Source organism: Diorhabda sublineata, chromosome X (genome assembly GCF_026230105.1).
Source record: "Diorhabda sublineata isolate icDioSubl1.1 chromosome X, icDioSubl1.1, whole genome shotgun sequence".
In the NCBI taxonomy this organism is placed as follows: Eukaryota; Metazoa; Arthropoda; class Insecta; order Coleoptera; family Chrysomelidae; genus Diorhabda; species Diorhabda sublineata.
In genome coordinates, this window is record NC_079485.1 from 35,672,665 (window position 1) to 35,694,242 (window position 21,578).

The following is a 21,578-nucleotide window of genomic DNA, read 5'->3' on the forward strand; positions in this document are numbered from 1 at the left end:
GTTTCTAATTTTCCTAATTATTCAAGTTTCTATAATAAGAAATAAACCCAGCGATAAAATATTTATATATGAATAAATATTTTAAATAATCAATATTTCTATCAAAGTTAATTTGAATATTGAATTTTGAATTCTATGAGATTGAGAATTTTTACAACCTTTTATAATATCGGAAATTACCGGAAATCTTAATTAATTATTTCCCAGACGATGAATACATAAGTATTCGAAAGCTCTGAAAATATATTAAAGTTAGTCCACTTTGATGTTTCCTTGCCACGCTCCCAATAAAAAACTACTTATAATATAGATGGCAAAAATTTCTTTACAATTATATATACAGCGTGATTCATTAAGAATGTCCAATCCCTGAACTGTAGATTCTAGACTTCAAAATATGATCATTCTGATCAACATGCCTTATGGAAATATTGGGGGTTTCCGAGATACGGGGTGCTCAAATTTTAAATTTAAATTTTGATTTTCGCAATAATTTTTTATGTTTTCACAATTTCTCTTTGAAAATTGGCAATTTTACGTTTTTTGGCATGAAGAATCATAATTTGCACTCTAATTTAACATTGCTAATAGAGGGCGCTAGTTACACTTGTTTGTGTTAATTAAAACGTAGTAAACTTTTTTGGGCTAAACTAAAATAATAAAAAAATATTAAAAAGCATTAAATTCTACAAAAAAAAGTTACTCTTCTTTGATTCGTGTAACTCAATCGGTTATTTGCTTCTAAAAAGTTCAATAAATTTTAACTTTTCATATAAAAATTTTATTATTCCTTAAATATGTAACAATAACAAATTTGTAAACCAAAATAGAAAACTTCTAAGCAAATGTGTATTGAAGTAAATGGTGGGCATTTTGAGCATTTGCTTTAAAGTTTCTTATTTTTGTTTGCAAATTTGTTATTGTTACATATTTAAGGAATAATAAATTTTTTTTATGAAAAATTAAAATTTATTGAACTTTTTAATATTTTTTTTTTATTATTTCATTTGTAAGTTTAGCCCAAAAACAGTTTACTTTGATTTAATTAACACAAACAAGTGTAACTAGCACCCTCTATTGGCCATGTTAAATTAGAGAGCAAATTATGATTGCTCGTGCCAAAAAAAGTAAATTGGCCAATTTTCAAAGAGAAATTGTGAAAACATAAAAAATTATTGCGAAAATCAAAACACTCTGTATCTCGGAAACTAGCAATATTTGCATAAGGCATGTTGAGCAGAATCATCATATTTTGAGGTCCAGGATCTACAGTTCAGAGATTGGACATTCTTAATGAATCACCCTTGTATATATATATATATATATATATATATATATATATATATATATATATATATAGCGGGGCGATTATACTTTTAACAAAAATCATTTTCAATTCATATTTACATCATCTGTGAGTGAAGACAAGACGAATATTAAAAAAAAAGTTGGAAAGTTGGGAGAATTATGAAAGTTCATATTTCCACGTTAATTTAGAATAGAATTAATCTTGTACCAAGCCACTTAGAAAATAATCATCGGAGGAAAAACGTATTTTTGCTGAAATAGGAAAATAATGGGCCAACTGACGCCTCTTCGTGAGATTTATTAGCGTGATTTAGGGCTATAAGCGATGCATTGTCGAACATACACATACAGACTTTATGTATGAAAAAAAACAAGACGAAAATTAGATATATGTACTCCACATGTTGTGTCAAGTTTTATAAACAAGAAATTGATTCTCCATTATCAGTTTTGCCGCAGTTCCATTTTTCTAGATATTATTAAGAAGAGTTAATAGCTAACACGTTATCTAATTTCTCATTTATTAATTGTTTATCATAAAACAGAAAGGAAAATGCCACGGAATAATCATGAATAATTGGTAATAGGGGCAAGTTGGCAAAGAAGAATGAGTCGGAGGTTGAAAAAGACACAAAATTGTAGCAGTTCTCAAACCACAAAAAGGCTGTCTCACGTATAAAGGTTGGATAAAAAGTATTATAAAAAATATCTGGAAGAAAAAAAAATTACAAATTAAAGGAATAAATGCGTCATTACAAATTCTGCATCAAAGAATTTCTGGCGGATACTTAATAATGTAGTTACTAGTATTCATCAATTCAAACATTTTCCATAAAACAGTAAATAAATATTGCCACTGAAATATTTTGGACATACTTCCACACACAGAAAAAACGAACAATTTCCTTTTAGGAAAACATCAATAAAAAAAATGTTACATTGTAGCAGAAACAAAAAATACACTGGATCTTCATTGTAAGAAATATACGATCAAAAGGAAAGGGAATTTAGTTAAATATATAAAATAATGCCTCCACCCTACTATAATCATGAATCGGAGATGTGGAGGAGTACAAAAAGAATGAAACAGGTATAAGTGAGGAAAGCAGGTGGAAAGCATGGTGGCTGTTGATTAGTGAAGGGTGGCAGAACTGGAATAGCACGTTGGTGGGGATTTTCTCTGCGGATTAACGCTCATGAACGGTGCACCACACATTTGCAGATGTAGTTTAGTTAAACCGCGAAACGGAATAATTAAAGCCAGTTTGTATTTGCGTTTGTTGTATGTGCGCTATCTGTTCCAAATTTAGCTAAAATAACAATAGTGCACCTTCTTAAAACACCACGACTCGGATATCTTTGTAACCAAAGTTTCTGGTTATACTCGATACACATGTGTTCACACAGTTATCGAAAATTTTTCTATTGAAAAACATTTCATATCCGATCAAATCCGAATCAAACATAAGGTATATGAATGAAATTAACACTGATTAACAATGACATTTTCTGATGATCGTCGTCAGAGACCAATGTAAATGTAAATGTAAATGTAAACAAAAATAAACTAAATGTAACTCACGGCTACATAATAATTTCTGTCGCAAACGTTCACGGTAAACAATTCCAACAAGAAAATCTATTTCGATCAGATATTCCACATTTTATTCCTATCTTATAAACTATAATGAAGATCAGGAATACGAATAGAAAACTATTCTTACATATATCAATTCCTTACCTAAATTCATTTTTAATAAAATCAATAATTTTACATTATTTGAACTTATTGAGTGGTTATAGTGTGCTTGGGAATACTCGATTTTTTTGTCCATCCATATTTTAAATGAGCTAGATGATCCTGAAGCTTTTAGGCATAAAGTTAATAGAAATAAGAACAAAATTAAAAGTTAAACTAAATATTACAGAGTTATTGCCATTTATACAGAAGGAGTTCTTATAAAACATCTTACTAGAGACAGTTCTAGCAATAATGTAGAAATAATTTGTAGAGTACGAAATTCCAAAATATTAAACCCAAAAACAAACAAAAATGCGAAATACAATTTCCAGCTCGATTTTTTGATGTTAATTTTTCTATTTCAACAACTATTATGATTAGTCAAAGAGTTCACAAAGCGTTCTATATGTCAATGAGTCAGACAGCTCATGTGAATAATGGTGGGATAAATTTTATAAAGCTGATTAGTGATTACGAATGGTCTATTGTAGGAGGCATGAACTATTAGCTAGCGATACCATTACTTGGGTTTCGATCTCTCTAAGACAATTTTGAACGGTTCTTGTGGTTGGTCATTGTCACTTGTGACTCTAATACATCAAAGATGTATCTGTGAGTATTGAAACCCTCTATAGCCCTCTATATTAATACCGCTCCATACCATTACCGTACCCATACCATGGGTGTATGCAGCATTGTGTGAATATTTCATTTATTTTTCTTTACATGGGGATACACAACTAATTGCCATACAGGCAAAGTCTGGACTCATCTAAGAATTTTACAGTCGATTGATTCCATTACCTCAAATTATATCTCTATCAAATTTTGCTTGAGCTATAGATAGTTCGTGTAATACGTACAATTAGCTAGTAAATGAGCTATTAGATTTTTTTATTAATCTCTAGCAAGGGATCTACTTTTAAAATTGATTCTATTCAATATCAGGCAAACTTCATTTATTTGATTGGGTCCCATCAAATTTTATAATGGTCACAAATTTCACAAGTAGCTTAATTATGCACGAAGAAATAGAAAATAAATACGCTCCTTTCGATTTTCGCATACTTGAATGGTTTTTATTTTCTCCAAATATATTTCATGTATTTTTGTTATATCTGATTCAGTTGGTGAATAAAATCTTTCGCTTTCTTCTCCCTACGATGAGTGCCTCGGGAATTTTTTTTGTAGGTATCCATTGTGCTACCTACATTGACAGATATTTTGTTAGGACGGTTCAAATACCTTTCCTTCTTATGACCGCTGATGTGGAAATACTTTTTCACTTACCGTGTACTCGATGCCTAGTGTCTTTATAAAAACTGAAATAAACTACAAGATACACGTCTATATTTTTATAAAGTAGATGTCTTTTTTTTCTATTAAATAGTCTACAGAGTTCAGCATTAATATGCATAAGTCCGAGTAGTCTGTTTTACGAGATAGGAAAATATGGAAAAAATTCAATTGAACTAACTTATGGAAAGGATAATAATATGTAAATTTGAAACAAATGAAATAAATTCTGAGTTAGTTGAAGTTGTGAAATAGAAAGTGGGAGAAAGCTGACAGCAGAGACTCCCAGCTGTGTTTCAAACAATGAAATGTTCACATGAAGCGTTGTAGAAATAGAAGTGTTAGCTAGCTGCCAGATTACCGCCATATAACCAAACGCTACACTGTACCTGAATGGTATTATAACTAAGTTATCTTTAGATAATTTATCATATTGTATCTCTACCATATATCTAGAAAAAAGTGTATGTAGTTAACGTGAGGAATTATCCCTACAATTTCTCAACTTCTCTCTCTCTCAGTTTCATCAGCTTGAATTCTTCATAAGGTATTTCCAAGTTTTTAGGATTAAAAGCTGCCTGGTACTTCAGGTTACGTAAATAATGACTATAAAATTACTACTGTGTTTTGATACATTCTATAGGATTACACACAAAATATCCTAAAATAATTTATGAATCAACTACTAAAACAATGATTGATAAAATTATCCAGAATTTCTTGGAAGTCACCATTTTCAACAGATCTCTGGAGGATAGGATTTGTTCAACTGAAAAGCTATTGTTTTAGTTGCTTAATTTAATTATGTTCCATATAGATGAGCCATAGTAATAATGTGTGTGACCACTTGAATTGTACTGAATTGTATTGAATGTACACACTAGTGATGTGTCGGAAAAACACCAATAGTCGATGAAGCTAAAGATTCCCTGAAATTTATTACTAAAATTGGAAAAACTTCCACAGAAGCTTATTTAACGGAAATTTTTGAGTAGGTTGTACGGGTATCTGAATGAAATGGAACGTAAATGGTTGTACATATATTTGGTGTTATGCGTTCATTTGTGATTGCTCATATTATTGGTGGTGTATAAAATAAGCTGTTCACATGTATCATCCTATCATCAAATACTTAGTTTATAGTTATTTATTTCGATTTAACTTGTTATTCACTTTTCATTAAACATTTCACAACGGCATTTTATATGCAAAATTTTTGAGATTGCCAATATTGCCAGCTTAGTACGGTGTTGCCCTTCATTTTTCTCAGTAAACGGTATTAACCATAAAATTAATTAATACTTAGAAATTGAATTTATAAAAGCTTACGAGGTACAGCTTTATATAAAAGAGCTTTGTGGACGGAGAAACAGCTGTTCATTTAAAAACGGAGAAGAGAAGAGACAGAGTTCGAAAGAATTTGGTATTATAAAAACAATTTCCAGCACTTCTCTTACAGGTATTCCTTATTCCGCTTTATAAAAGATCAGCTCAAAAATAACAATGCAAATAAAGTTCCTTTTGGTATTTTCAGTGGAATTGGTTGATCGATGGTTATATTTGCACAATTTTTTTATTACTTGGAGCCCAAGAGCTGACAAAAATTAGTTTGAGATATTTCAGAAATAATCCATACTCTAGGCCGTCTAGATACAAAAATGACTGTCAGAGATTGGCTGCAAAGCTCCCTAAAATTCATCTCAGATTGGATAAGCTGGACTCAACTATTTTAGTATTAGCGGATTTAACGCAGTATCCAGCATAGTTTGTAAAAATTTAGAAAACTCTCTCGGGGTAAGTCCAAAATGTCACACCAACTAAAAAGTGAATGAATTAAAAGTATATCTTATCCAACGCTTACCAAAGAAAATCCTATATGAAGGCTATGCTGTAAATTTCTAGACAAGTGGCAACACATTCTATTAAAAGTCTACGTTGGATTCTCAGCATTCATTGTGCTTATATTTGGGAAAAGTTCTTCATCAGTTCAGTATGAACTTCCTAACGTCACTGCAAAATAATTTATTTATCACGATTTAAAAACAACCTAAAATTGGAGGAATATCATCAATTTTTGATCAAATGTTTTGTTCAATATTTCCCTTTGCGAGAAGTAGGATTCAGTGTGGAAAATTAAATAGGGTAAGGGCAAAATTGGATGACTAGCCTGAAGCTGTCGGAAAACTGATGAGAGATATTATCCAATCACCTACAATCAAATCAAGAAGATTATAGGTGTTGAATAGGTAACCGCGCAGACAATTATTCAAGTCTAACCAAGCAATGGTTGGGAAAAATACTATTTGTTAATTTACGACAAAAAGCAGCTTTCGTAGAACAGACCACATTTATGTAGACAAGTTCCAGGAGAGATAGTTAGTGAAATTTTCACATAAAACGCAATAACCTTTATAGAACGTTCTATACCTGCTTTCTCTCAAAAACTCAAAAATCAATTGTAGAAGTTAAGGTTAACATTTAAAACTGGTTCGAAATCATCATTCTTGGAAGAATGTTGACTGATTGAAGAAAGAGATCATATACTTTTTGAAGAATTTACTTGTCTAGAAATGGAGATAAATATAATACAAATCAAATAGGACAAATGTTCGCTACAAACCAGAACTAAAGGAACATGGAAAATTAGAGAACGAAAATGGAGAAAACTATATAGCCAATTCAAGAAGCAAAAAAAGTGTTTGATAATAATCACTTGAGTGCTTCTCTTATAACGAAAATGGCATCTGCAATAGTCGTAGATCTGAAAATCTGACGAACTGAAGGACACAATGGAGTTTGTTCAATGTTTGGTGAGTTCGGTAAAATAGAAACATTATACTGCTACTGATAAATTCCAAATGGACATTTAAGAGTGTATCAGAGGTTAATAATCATACTATTCATACTATTTTTTGAATACTTTTTAAAAATAAAAATGTTTTTGACTTACCACTAACACACACCGTTATTTTCCATAATTAAAATAAATTTTGGATTAAGTTCTTGTTCTATTCTTTACATATAATTAAGTACTATTTTGTATATTATCCTCATAATCGGGTTATTGCGCCCAATGGTAAAAAGATTTATTTGAGAATAAGAGAAGTTGATAGTAGACAAAATATCAGCGATTTGTGGGAGATAATATCGGTATTTTCTCTAAATTGATCCACATTGATCGCCGTGGCTAAAAGTGAACTTGTGATAGGAGAAAACTCGTTCGATAGAATTCTTGGATATTGCACCAGCTATGCTGCCATTATGCCATGTCTAAATGCAGCATGATTGTGTAAAACCCACCTCCTTGCTCGAGCTTACCCCCGGTGAGTTCTCTGTGGTCTGAAAGAAACAATATGTGGAAGCGGTTAAGGCAATAGTCATGGATGTTCTTATTCAGCTAACATAAGAGAACTTCCAGCACGTATAATCGAGTGATTTGGGGATGGCACACTTAAGGCAATATAACTACCGCTGAAATTGATGACGTAAAAAGAATCGCCACATTTCGATTGACAATGCAGCAATGATGAAATATCTAATACCAACTTAATATTGATTTTCACCAAAGTAAATCTGTAAACACTGGCGAACAAAACAACCAAAACAACTATTTCTTAACAAACTAACTTGCTCATCTATAGTTTATTTCAGAAAAGTATAGAGTAATAAAACCTCATTAGGTATGCAAGGGGACCACAGAGTGACCCAACGAATATTTAAGCCACTTTCACAGTTTGGCATTGATTTCATTGTAAAATTATTTCTGTTTATCAGGTAGTGCAGGTAGTACCACCCGGGCTGGGGTCAATATATGGGTTTAGCCTATTGTTATCCATTCACAAACTGAAAGCTTGGTGAGCACTGGTTATGTTTTTGTCTTGCCACAGTTTTGGTACTACATAACCTACATTAACCCACGTCTCATCAAGATAAAAGATTTTCTTCTGCTCTGTTCTGTACTGCTTTATTCTTCTTAAGTATTTTCGTCGCCAGCAAAAAATTTCATCGCTTTCCAGTAAAAGTGTTTTACGGTTATGCTTTTCCCAGGCAAAATCCATATTTCTCAAAGTAGTTAGGTTAGGTTAGGAAATGGATCATATAATGATCTCCAAGTTTACTGTCTGTTGTGTCCATTCTAACATTAGCGAGATCTTCCTATCATTTACACACAGTATTCAGAGTATGCATACCATAAAAACAAATAATTAAAACCCTTTCTTACTTAGTTCTCCTTTGTAAAAAATGCATAAAAATAGAAATGCGCTTATAATTTGAAGAATACAATTGTATATCTGTTAAAGTCAGTAAAAAATTAACTCCGACATTTACATAATTTAAAGTTTAGTGCTGATAGTGATGAACGAAAATTCCTTGGGACTCCACCAGGAGTCACTGAATGACTTATTGTTGTATGTCGCATTTATTTGTCATTGCAAGGGCAAGTCTTAGGTATAAACTGTAGAGAGTAAATGTCGAATACATAGAAAAAAGTGGAATAAGGATTCATTCGAGTCGTTATATATATATATATATATATATATATATATATATATATATATATATATATATATATATATATATATTACTTTATTTTTTTTTTCATTAATTCTCGAAATCAAAAGCTTAGTAAAAAAATGTTTGCTGGAACCTATACAATATTTCAAAACTTCTGCATTTGAGAAATTCTGAACTATACATAAGTGCTTCATAAGCTCTTCAACACTTTTTGTAGATATTGGAGCGAATATAGTAGAACTAAAGCGGTGGATGAAATTCATCGACAATGGAGGAGCCAACACTTGCCAATAAACTCAATGTTGCAAAATAAATATTTGAGTGTAAATACATTTTCATGTATAAGTATATTTAGTAACAGATCAAGCTTATAGATTTGAAAATAAATAATACATAAGGAAATATCAATATTGAAATTTGCACAATTGCTCATTAATTTTCATTATTAATGGTAAAAATGAAGTTAATGTTAAATTATTGTCCCTAACAGGGTAAATTTTAGCTTTTCCAATTTTCAACGAAAGTGCTTATTGATAAATGAATAGATTTCTAATAAATTACGCTTCCTATTTTTCTACGGTTATTGTACTAAATCAAATATTCCATTGATTTTATCATGACCCCAGAAAATCTTGGTATGTTTATTGCACTCAACGCTTTCTCCATTTTCTCGTCGCATATTTTATAGACTTGCAAAAGTAACTATTTCCAATGATCCATTAATTTGTTTATTAATTATTACTGAATAATTCTCCCTCTGTCGTTATTCACAAAAAACCTACAAGCTTTAAAAACAAACAGTGTAAGCATCAAATTTGATTGGCCTACAAAATTACAAATAAATACTGTTTACATAGGAATTGATCTCTTGGCGATTAGAAATATTTGAAAAATTCTTTTATGCTTGAGAGCAGAATCAATGTTTCGACTACACATTTGTTGAAATAAAATTTTATTTTTATAGTCTTGTCAACATTTGTTTTTCGTGCATCATTTATATTTGGAGATAAGCACCAGTTTTATAGTAGTGCTTCGGAAAATTCAGTCAGAATTATTCCATGATTCAATTCCTTTGTAAATATTTTTGCAAGGAATCACTGGAAATATATGTACATATAAATTATTTTTATGGCAGAAGCTCCAAACTGCTTTGTATTTTTCTACCTATTATAATAACTGTCCACAAAACTGCGCTCGTAACACATCGTTCAACTATTCAATATTATAAATTAAATGATAAATTCATGGAGAAAGAGATATTAATTTAATGTATAAGCATGTATATTATATAATTAAAAATGTCTATGCGGCGAAAAATTATATAGAATAATGACTAGGATGCGATTTTGCATTATGCTACAAAGGATTTTCAAGAGCCGCAGTAATTTCTTTCAGTAATTGATTGAAGAATTAAGAGGTTATACGTATGATATTGATTTTGTATTTAAAAACAAAAATACGTTTAAAATTATCACATTATCCATACAATAGCATGATTCATTTTGAAATGCTTTACAGACATTTGTAAGCACACATTTCTAGTCTATAACTTGCATTCTTCGAGGTAAATCTTCTGATTGTGTTACAAATACCTCCAATTCCAAATATTTCAAATTACCCTAGAGAAATAAATCTGTACTTAAACTGAATCACCGGTCCTGCTCTTCCAATCTATTGACAGAAAATTGCTCATTCCGAAATTAACACCATCGTTAAAAAAAAACATATCGTACTTTAAAGTATGGTTGTCATCATTGGTAATTACTTTTCGACAAATGTAGGAACTGTAGTTATCTAGAATAAAGAACAGTGCGACAATGTGATCTCTTAGAAATTCAGCACAAACTGATACCTGCTTGATACCTGATCAATCATTGAGGTTCGTGTCGTATATTCTCAATATAGCCCGTTTCTATGAAATTTATCTACTTTTAAACATATTGATCACCATTATTTAGATTATTATTATTGAATATGCGTGCTGTAGCTCTAGCCCACTCATAATTTTCTAAATAAATTTCCACAATTTTATTTTCTCTCGTGAACGGTATACACCATTTTAACAACGCATTGAGGTACGTAAATGTAACTCCAAGTTTCCACGTGCATAGAATGAACGTATTATTTCAAAAAATATCAATAATTTAATGATCAACAAGAGATACGTTTTTTCCAAATATATATTTTTATACTTTTAATTTTTTCTTTGAAATCACATGTGTTTTTTATATAGTATTTGTTTTGATATAAAATGTTCTTCAAAATATTTTTCGAATAATTAGATAATGGGATGAGAGAAGTTTGAATACTTGAAACAATAGGTCGCAGGGGAATGCCAGGCTTGTGTAGTTTTGGTAAACCATATATTTTAGGGGGTAAGGCATTATAAATTTTTAACTTTGTTGCGTCTGATGGCGAAATAAAAAGCTGTTCTTCCCAAGATCGAATTAGGTTATTATTTTGTTTTTGATAAGAATTCATAGGGTCTTGTTAAATTTTTTTCTAAGTTGTTTTATCGTTTAATAATTTCATCATTTTATTATTATAATCTTCTGATTTCATGATAACAGTTTTATTAGATTTATCCGCAAAATGTTGAGATCTCTTTTTTTATGTTATTTTCCATATAATTCTTCACTTCATTTTAGAGTCTAGCTACACCCCTGCATGTCTCTTAACGATTTCTATAATTCTAGTCTTCGTGCCGAACCCTGAAGCTCCATTTACATTTTATTGCAAATTTACCACCGACAGAAAGTCTGAAACTAAATTTATCTTAAACTCATTCTGATAATAAAGTGGGTGCATGAAAGTCTACATCAGATAGGACAACAAAGTTTTTAAATCAGAAATATTAATTGACGAATCTTCTACAAACTACTGTGGTTATGTAACAATATAGTATCACAAGTATCAAGAACAACATGATAACTTGAACAATTTTGTTTAATAAAATTATGTTATGTATTCACTCTAATTTTCTCACCAGGCTTGATATCAGTTTAATTGATCGGTAATATATATATATATATATATATATATATATATATATATATATATTTCTTTATATGTTTTTGTTGCTAAATTTTATGTCTTTTCTGATTGGAAATTAATTATTTATATATATATATATATATATATATATATATATAATATACAAAGTGTGTACTAACTCTAATATATTCCCGAACTCTCGAATATTTAGTTATTCATCGTCTGGGAATTAATGGCGGTGTGTTAAAGTTTGTAATATCTTTAAAAAAACATTAGATTCATAAACTCCAAAATTCAATATTCAAATTGACGCTTGATAGAAATATTAATAATCAATAGGCATCACACCTTTTTCTAATCGTATATTTTATGAATTATTTTTTTGCAGAATAAACTGATTGCAATCGTAAAAATGATTGAGATCTGGTTTTTTGTCCTTTCATGTTATCTCCGTAGGAAATACCTATATCATTGAAGATTTGAACTAAAGCACTTAAAGAAGTTCTGCTCTAAATATATTTTAGATTTTGACGGATCATAGCCATCATTAGTTTTAACATTTTATAATTACTTAAAATCATGTGAGGTGTTCCAGAATCGAGGTTACATTTTTTTAATAAAATACCCTACATTTTATTGCATATATTCTCGTTTTTTTTTTCAAATGAATCACCCTGTATTTTAGTTAAGTATCAAAGGGTACTACCAACATACTTCTGTTTTATCAAGCATTCCCTATTTCTAAATTTATCTATTAGTTCTTGAGATTAGTCATTTAATCAATTGCCCCACCACATACAAACTATCGCTCATAGACATTAAGTGTTATTGATCTGTCAAATGAAAGGAATGTTTTTGTATTATTTATGTCTTGCTGCTTGTAAATGAGATGTACCCTAATACAATACGCCTAAACTTTCTGTGACATTTGAAGATGATTCAATGCCTAAATGAGAAGAGGGACGACCGAAACATATTTTTGTTGATACGGAGGATAGACAATCATTTTCCACGTATATTTAAAATAAATGCTCTACGTGTTATTGGAAATAGTTTCTTAGGTTTTTGTCACAAAATTTTATTAGGTTTTTTATTTGCAGTTTTCACATAAAAAAAGTTGCCAAGGAGTTAATTCCATTTAATATAAGTTGCAATACAAAGTACTACCTAATCAACCTGTAATTGCACATAAATATTAAGTAATCCAACAAAAAATGTTATGATATCAGTAGCATTAAAGCAACTCAATACAGTCAACTCTAGGTAGTACCCAGCAATTTGTTCGCCAAAAAAAATATTATCATCGTAACAACAACTGATATACAGCCAATGACTTCTTTTTGTTCCAGTACACATTAAAAGAAGCATTAGTTATATAAAGTTCTAAAAAAACTATTTATGCAAAATCATATTTTTTACTAAAGTGTAAAATCGGAAAAATTCTGATATTAGATACTCCAATAATAAATAGCGTGTTTGTAAAATCAATAATCACCATATGTCAGTTTTATTAACCCTCAAAACACCATTTAATGTAATACACATAATCATAGGATATTCCTATGATTATGTGTATCACTCTTTATCTTTCCAGTTGTCAAACTGGAATAAGTCACCTCCAATGTGAAACAGCGCATACGGTGTTAAATAAATTACTTTGGATTCCAAAGCTGAAACTCAAAAAGTTTCATAATAAAATCAATGTAAATTCCTTTTATCTTTCTTGAGCTTATTAAAGATCGTTTAAGTGTCTTTATTCATGCAATACAGATATAGGAGTGTTTTATAAAACAGTTTTCTTTTGTTAGGTGTCTGAGAATCTAGACATATTGTCATTGTCCCAAGGTTTCGATTTTATTTCAATTTCTACATGAGATATGACTATCACGAATGTATAAAATTACTTTTATATGGGAGAAGACATTTGAATCATTTGACTGAAGAAAAACTAAACAATATTGTAACTCGCCAAGAATAGATGAATATGTCCTATTGTCTGGTTTTTCTTAATATAGGAATCACACATTTTCGCTTGTGAATCGAAAATATATTGCAGAGAAGTTCATATCATAATAAAAAGAGTCAATATTAGAAGCACTTGTATAAAAAGTTTTTTCCATAATGTTTAAAATGACTTTGATAACTTGCTGAGTTTTCAGTTAGTTTTATAGGAAGTGCCAGGAAGTTTCATCAGAATAAAATTGATTTATATGAATTTTGTCATACTGCAGCCTAGCTTAGATAATATATGGTCACCATATAATCTTTTACGAAATTAAATTGAAACCTTATTATGATGGTTGTTACGATAAGTTCCACTTAAAACATGGAAAATGGAAAATTTGATTGAGTAAGCACTGAGAACGTTTGATAATATAATTTTGCGTTATAGCACAATTAGTAATAGAAGATTTGAGATATTTCTCATGAGAATATTTAACAATAATATTATTAACCTAAATATTCGATTCTTGTTCTGAAAAATTCAATTAAACTTCAAGTTTGAACAGAACAGAAGTTGTTTCTATATATCATAATAACATAGTAATATGAAAAAGCAACTCAGTTTTCAAGATATTCAAACTTCGATTTATATCATCCGATATCCTCCAAAAAATCTATGATTGTTGGCTATAAAATTATACCCTTCTTTTACTGATACCAAGTGCTGCTTCATATTAGATTCTACATTTAACTCACTTCTCAAAAAAACATTTGAATAGGTTAAGGTTTGAAAAACAAACTTCGTTACTTGGTATAAGCCGTATCTGGAGTTGTTATTAGCAAAAAATTCATATATTATAGAAATGTGAAAAGTCAACAACAAAAAATAATATTTACATACTCAGTGGATTCCAAAACACGAATCAAATAAATATAGATTTATGGCATTAAATTTGGATTGCATTGTTTTATGGTTACACGTTTAGAATCGATATAGTTCGTACTGACCTTTGTCAATTGCTTAAAAAAGCATTGTAATGTACATATTTTCAACGATGCAAAGTTAAATGGATAGATTGAAAGACAACCTTCACGCATCTACGACAGAAATTGCTCTACAAAAAACGTTTCATTTTTTTACTTATGTCAAAAGACGCAGAATGACATAAACTATTTGATGTATGTTCAAATTTATTTCGAACACGAACTTTTTATATTTTCTGAATTTTATGCATTACGTTACCATAAACTTATATAAACATGAGAATATTAAAACAACAATAACTTTTTTCATACTAGCAGCATATTCTTACTTTATTTCAACATTTTTATTGTTCTCATTTCCTTTATTTTATTTTAGTTCCTGCAGGACACGTAACTATCACTAATGCAAAAAACGAGTCTGCAAGTTCAGTTTACTTCAGTTGGCTGGCTCCACCGCCAGATACGATATTTGGAGAATTTCTTGGTTATCGAATTTCCTACAAACCCAGGACTTTGCCAGAAGATAACAAAGAGATCTATCTTAGAGACCCCACAGTTACGGTAAGAATATTACGTTTTAAAAGAAAATTATTTGTGACATTATTTCTCATCATTTGCAAACAAAGAAAACCCATATAAATGCGACACTATGGTAGAATAAACAATATATTTTCAATCATTCCAAATTAAAGAATTTAATTCAATCAAAAAGCAGTTTATTACGGTATAGCGCATTTTGGGATTTTGAAAATAGAATGTTTGAAATTTTACATCATGAATCATCGCATAATTAAACTCAATTAAAAATATATTAGTGTGATCACAATGTAAGAAAAGAGAAAACTAGTGACATAATCAATTTGGATGAAAAATACATATTTAATGACAATAGCTTTTTTGATACAATACTAATTACGAAATTACATCTTGACTGTGACATAATGAAATTAAATATAATATCTTTATCTATCCCGGATGACCCCGTAAACCCTTCAACTATTCATTTCAAATTAATAACAATCAAAAAAAAGTTTTTTTTTCAAAATCGCTGACAGATATTATATTGGAGTGTCACTAAATTTATATCTCAACCTAATTTATATTTCTATTGCTACTAAGTAACATAAAATTTACTTGTTTTCATAAAAGCAGCATCAATTTTCAAGATTTTATTAAACAACCAGCCGTGTTTTACTTGCAAACTGCCACTTTCTTCAGAACCATTAATTTCTAAAGAAAGATCTGATTACAAAGAGAATTAATAACCCTTTTAAACAATGTATCACGTCTCTCTCTGTCCAATTAAAATTTTAACGATGTTGTTATGCAATGTTCACCACAATAGAATAAAATTTTCTAAAGATTTAAGTAATTTTATATGAATTAATCTCTTACCACTAATATCTATAAGCAGAAAAATTTTGGATATATAATTTGGTCCAACTATAAAACTCATTTCAGGCCAGGATCTCTTGAGTCTTTCAACTTTTTAACTAAATCATATCACAGAAAATTGCTGTTAGAATTGCAATTAATTACATTATTAGCATTATGTTTATAGCAGTGGTTTCGATTGGCATGTGCCATGGTTAGTTGACTACCATGTAAAAACCTAAAACCATAGTACTATTCCATACGCCGGATTAGTTGAAGTTTTTCAAATTTAAAATCCATTTTCGATTCGTAACCAAAATTACTCCCAATTTGAAGCACTGGAATACAATACAAAGCAATAATTATATTTATATACCAATAATCTTAATGACTTGGGAGTTTTGTTGAGCTGAATTTGATATTGATTTGATCGTTCCCATTGTGGCAGATGCTACTTGCAGAGATGCCTTTTCTGATATTTTTCTTCCAAGATATCGAACTGGTATAATAACATTCTGTTATTAATTTCAACCCCGCGTGGTAACTGATTTTAGAATAGCACAATATAAGCAATAATCTTCAAGTGAATGGTATATAGACGTTTCAAAATCTATCGATGCCATTTAATATCAACTGGTTTGCTTATAACAATTTTACTCATCTAATAGCAATTTCAAATTGAAATATCTCCCTGGGTGAATTTTTATTTGAATTATAGAAAAATCCCATTTTGATTCGGCTCTTATAACGCAATGAAATTCAAACTTTTATAAAGCGATGGTATATGTAATAAATATGCAAATGCGTGAGTGGAGTTTTTGCAAAAGTCATTTATATTATCCCAAAATGCGATTTAGTTAATACCTCGGGTTTTCCTTCTTAACAAACAGTATGGTGGTTCTCGGTTATATTTACATTATTAGGATTGGTTCTTCGGAACGCAGATTACTGGGGTTACAGTAAAAATGATGAAGGGATTGTAGCTCATAGTTAATTGAAGTCAAAAGTTAATTAAAGCACCTCTTGTACGAAAAAAGCGTACACATTTCATTAACAAAAATAACAACTGTTAAAATATATAATTCACAAAAAAAATATTCTATATTTATATGTATCCATTTTTGAATCACTATAAACGATCCATCAAGGTTAACGATTTTTTCCCGGAGATAGCATGAGAAATAAAGTCTACTATACCGGCGTGGCGGCGTTAATAAATCAGTAACTTAACAGATATTCACTACCAACAGATGGCGTTATATTCAAACAATTACCGCTTTGAAATTATCCTTAGTTCTCGAGCGTCCACAAGATACAAGGCTGTACGGTTGATTATGTTGTCATTTATTAAATTTGTGCTGGACCAGCTTATGTAGTAGCATGAACAGAAGAAAAACTTTATGGTTCAAAATTAACGTCCTATGTAGGTAACTATATGAAATTAGATAACAAAATTGTTGAAAAGTTAAACTGATATTCTACTCATAAATGATTTAACAAATAAATTGTAGTTAGAATCACTGAAAAACATGCTTTTACAGTTTCATATAGTGCTCTAGAAACATACGGAAACTTTGAAATATTCCTTTATTCTATATTGTTACAAATTTCTACTTCAATTCGAAATTACTCCAAACTATTCTCAGAAAAATTATAATATGAAGGTATTCGACTGACGAAGTTAATATATAAAAGCAATATAAAATGAAGTCCTCAGCTCACTGAGTTTTCCTAGCCGCATTAAATTTATTATAATTAACACATGAATCATTTGATATCTCTTAATAGGGTATTCGTATCACGAGTTGTCTTTGAAGTAAGTTTATGTTGTTTGTATCGCACGACAATGATTAATTTAATGTGATAACTTTATGTTTTTCAATACATAATTCAACTATACTAGAAAGTACGGCATATAAGAAAAAACTTGACAGTTATTAGACTAATTGAGGAAAATCATTCCAAACAAACGGTCTTCGATACAAACAATGAGGAGATTATTAAGATTTTTCATATTGCTCCGCCTTCACCATATTCTCTAGATTTGGCCTCCAGTTACTGATAGCTGCTTTCAGACCTGAAAAAAATGCTCCAAGGAACGATATATCAATCTTATGAGGGAATCATATCTGAAACAGTAGCCTATTTAGAAAAAATCGTTCTAAATATTACATAGAAACGTGAAAGCGTTGGCCTGATAACAGAAATTATCTTCAAGGATAAAACGAAATAAGACTGAAAATCAGTTTTTCATTTACTAAGGGACTTATACATCGATGTTCAATAACCAATGTTTTTTAATAAAATGTCCTCATGATGCCAATATTTATCAATCCGCAATATTGAAGAAAAAAAATTATCAAATGAATCACCCTAAATGTAATAATCAAAATACTGATCTTCAAGTATGTTTAACTAATCACTATACCAAAATGAAACCGTTATAAAGATATTTAGCTTTTATTATATTGAATAATTATATGAAATATTTCTACTTTCGTTGATACCTGTGGAAAAATACGTAGAATTTCCATTGTACACTAATCAGTAGCAATCACAATCATAAAAGAAATAATTAATGCAAAAATAAGGCTAAAGTGCTTCGCTTTGGGTATTGGGAATGGTTAACAAAACTAACAAAACAGTTGAAGTTTTTTCCAATAGTCATAAAAAGGTTATTAGAAAGTTTTAATTTAGTATTTGAATTACCTTTAGCATTGAAAATTATATGATATACGAAATTTTTTTTATTTTTTCCGAAGAAACCTGTTTATGCCAGGCAGTTATTATAGACTTTGTTTGATTTCTGCCGGTTCGTCTACTTGAGTCAAGAATAAGGTTAAAAGTCAAAGATGGCAAAATTATCATAATGCTGGCGATTTCGACAGAGCTGGAATTGAGGTTTATTGAGACGTTGGTTTTGCCATTCATATCTACAACGACTGTTATGAGCGTGTATTTCAAAAACCAACTGTTCCTTGTACCTATAACTCACACGATTAGTATTTCCTTTGATTGCGCACCACTGTCGTCAACGTTTGAGCTGGGACATACCCTAAGAAGAAATACAAACGGATTTTCGATGCCAATGCCCTCGATGGTAAGTGGCAGAAATAATCTATTTTCGCGGTTCATTTGAATTTGTATATCTACAGTATTTTTTGTTATTCATTTCCATCCATTTACCGCAGTTACCTAAATTCACGGTATTATCAATTTAGGGGACACGTTTAATTACAAAATAATATTTACATACATTTTCAACTAAACCTAGCAAAATTAGTAGACATGATTACAATATCACTTTTAAAATGGAAACTGACAAAATACAGAAAAGTGTTGCATATCATTACAATGAAATAGTACTATCATTTTGAGATTTAACAAAAAAATTATTGCTTTGAATACAATACAATTTCTTCAATTTCCTAGTTCTTAGATCTTTTGATATATTAATGTTTCTAAATGTTCTTTATTTTAGGTCTCTTCTGTTTCAAAATTAGTTTTTTTTTTTTTTAATAATTTTCAAAAGATAGAAATAAATTTCCTTTCTTTTCGACTTAACTTCAGTCTGCATCAAAATATTTTGTTATCATACACATTACTCTCATTATTATTCTCGATTATTACCCACTGGGTGCTTCATTTAATACGTTCACATCTTTCATACAAATATTAAATTTAATTCTGAATGTACGACTATTGTATGTAAGTATTCTTTCTGAAGCCCCTGAGAATATTCTATTAGTTGACACAAATTATTTCTAGTAACATAAATCAAATGACATAACTAACATAATAACCTAAATAATCTGCGACGTGCAATCAAGCACTGGCCGGTGTTTTCATCATTTTGGATTAGAGGTTCCTATCGAGAGAATATTACAACCTTTCTGAAATGATTGAAAAAAATAAAGTAGTCAATGAATTATAACTTTCTCACTGCAATTATGAATCATTACAGATGTCGATATCCATACAAGCGTCCTTAGACTTTGTGCTCCTCGAGAGAGGTATAATTCAATATATGTCGCAGCATATAGTAAGACAGTAAAGCTGTTCTCTTCTTTGTAGGAAAGGTTAGACCTCCGTTTCCGAATAATTAAACTCGAAATAAATACTTTGAAGCATGATTGATATGATATATAGGATTCACAATTTATCAATGAAAACATATTCTCATAAATATACAATCCTGATCATGCTATTAGTTATTGCTTGAATTTCATATTTATCAGTATCTCACATGATATCTCATTCAATATAAATGAATATAAATTGAATCGTACTATAATACTTTCTTTTGTTTCCTAGTATTGACAAAAAGACATGTAATAACTGAAAATCCTCCAAAGTGTTATAAATAAAACCACAAATTAATTTATTTGAACTGTCAGAAAACTTTTCAGCTCTAATTAAACAACTTCTGCTCCAATTCTCTCTGAAAATATATTATTTTATTGAATATTCACAATTATAATCTCATTCGTAATAAGATATATTTTCTATTGAATCAAATAAGTTTTTTGGTTTGGTTTCTCTTATTCATCCAATCAGGAAAGTTTGAGCATCGAATATTCATTTTCTGTCAGCAAGGACGTAAATATTGTCTGATTTTAATATTCTGCTCTCCAAAGTAGACCCATTAATTTCCAAACATTCCACACATTCTAGAGAAGCAAACTGGATGGATCCAAGTAGGTAACCACGCACTTTGTGTACGAACTTCTTTTCACTTCAAGTCCTTTTAATCGGGCGCAAAAGCTGACGATAATCGGAAACTATTCACTTCACTATTCACAGTACGTTTGAACACAACTTTCAAAGTTCCACGGATATGTGGACACGCATTTCAAACTTCGTCGAGGACTTCGCCGAAGCAACGAAGATTAGTGTAGTGGAACTATAAGCTGAGCAAGGCAAGGGAAAACATAGGTACAAACAGTTTCTAATGGAAATATTTCAATATTCAAAATAGTCTATAAGCTACAACAGAGACTGAGTTGAAATACATCCAGTGTCTCATCCCACTCCTGCTACTAGAAATCCCTTGTAAAAATTCTCACCTTATCCTCATCCACCAAATTATCCCAACTCTTCTCTCATAATTCATCAAAAAACACTTTATCTATCTACCCCCATCGGACATTAGGTAATAATACTCAAATAATCCCTAGCTTCTTCTCAAACGATATTCCGAAAGAAGTATATGACACTAAAGCCGTTCATCTCACATACAATGTATTTAAATTGAAGATTTTCAGAATAGCCAGCAATGGAGAACGGCTCTAAATAATGGGTATTAATTGAGTATATCTGAAATACCCATACCTTAAATTTCCAGATATCAGCTAAAGTTATCAAGTTAAAGCCACCAATTGGATCTTCCAAAGTATCATCCTATAATATTAATAAAAAAGTA

General features: G+C 30.1%; 1 protein-coding gene across 1 annotated transcript in view; it reads left to right on the forward strand.

Annotated features, from left to right (window-relative positions):
• Positions 1 to 21,578, forward strand: part of LOC130450990 (tyrosine-protein phosphatase 99A) — a 471,371-nt gene that overhangs the window by 396,243 nt on the left and 53,550 nt on the right. The window contains exon 5 of the mRNA XM_056789764.1: positions 15,159 to 15,343. Coding sequence (XP_056645742.1) covers positions 15,159 to 15,343 — 185 coding nt within the window. The remainder of the gene's footprint in view (positions 1 to 15,158; positions 15,344 to 21,578) is intronic.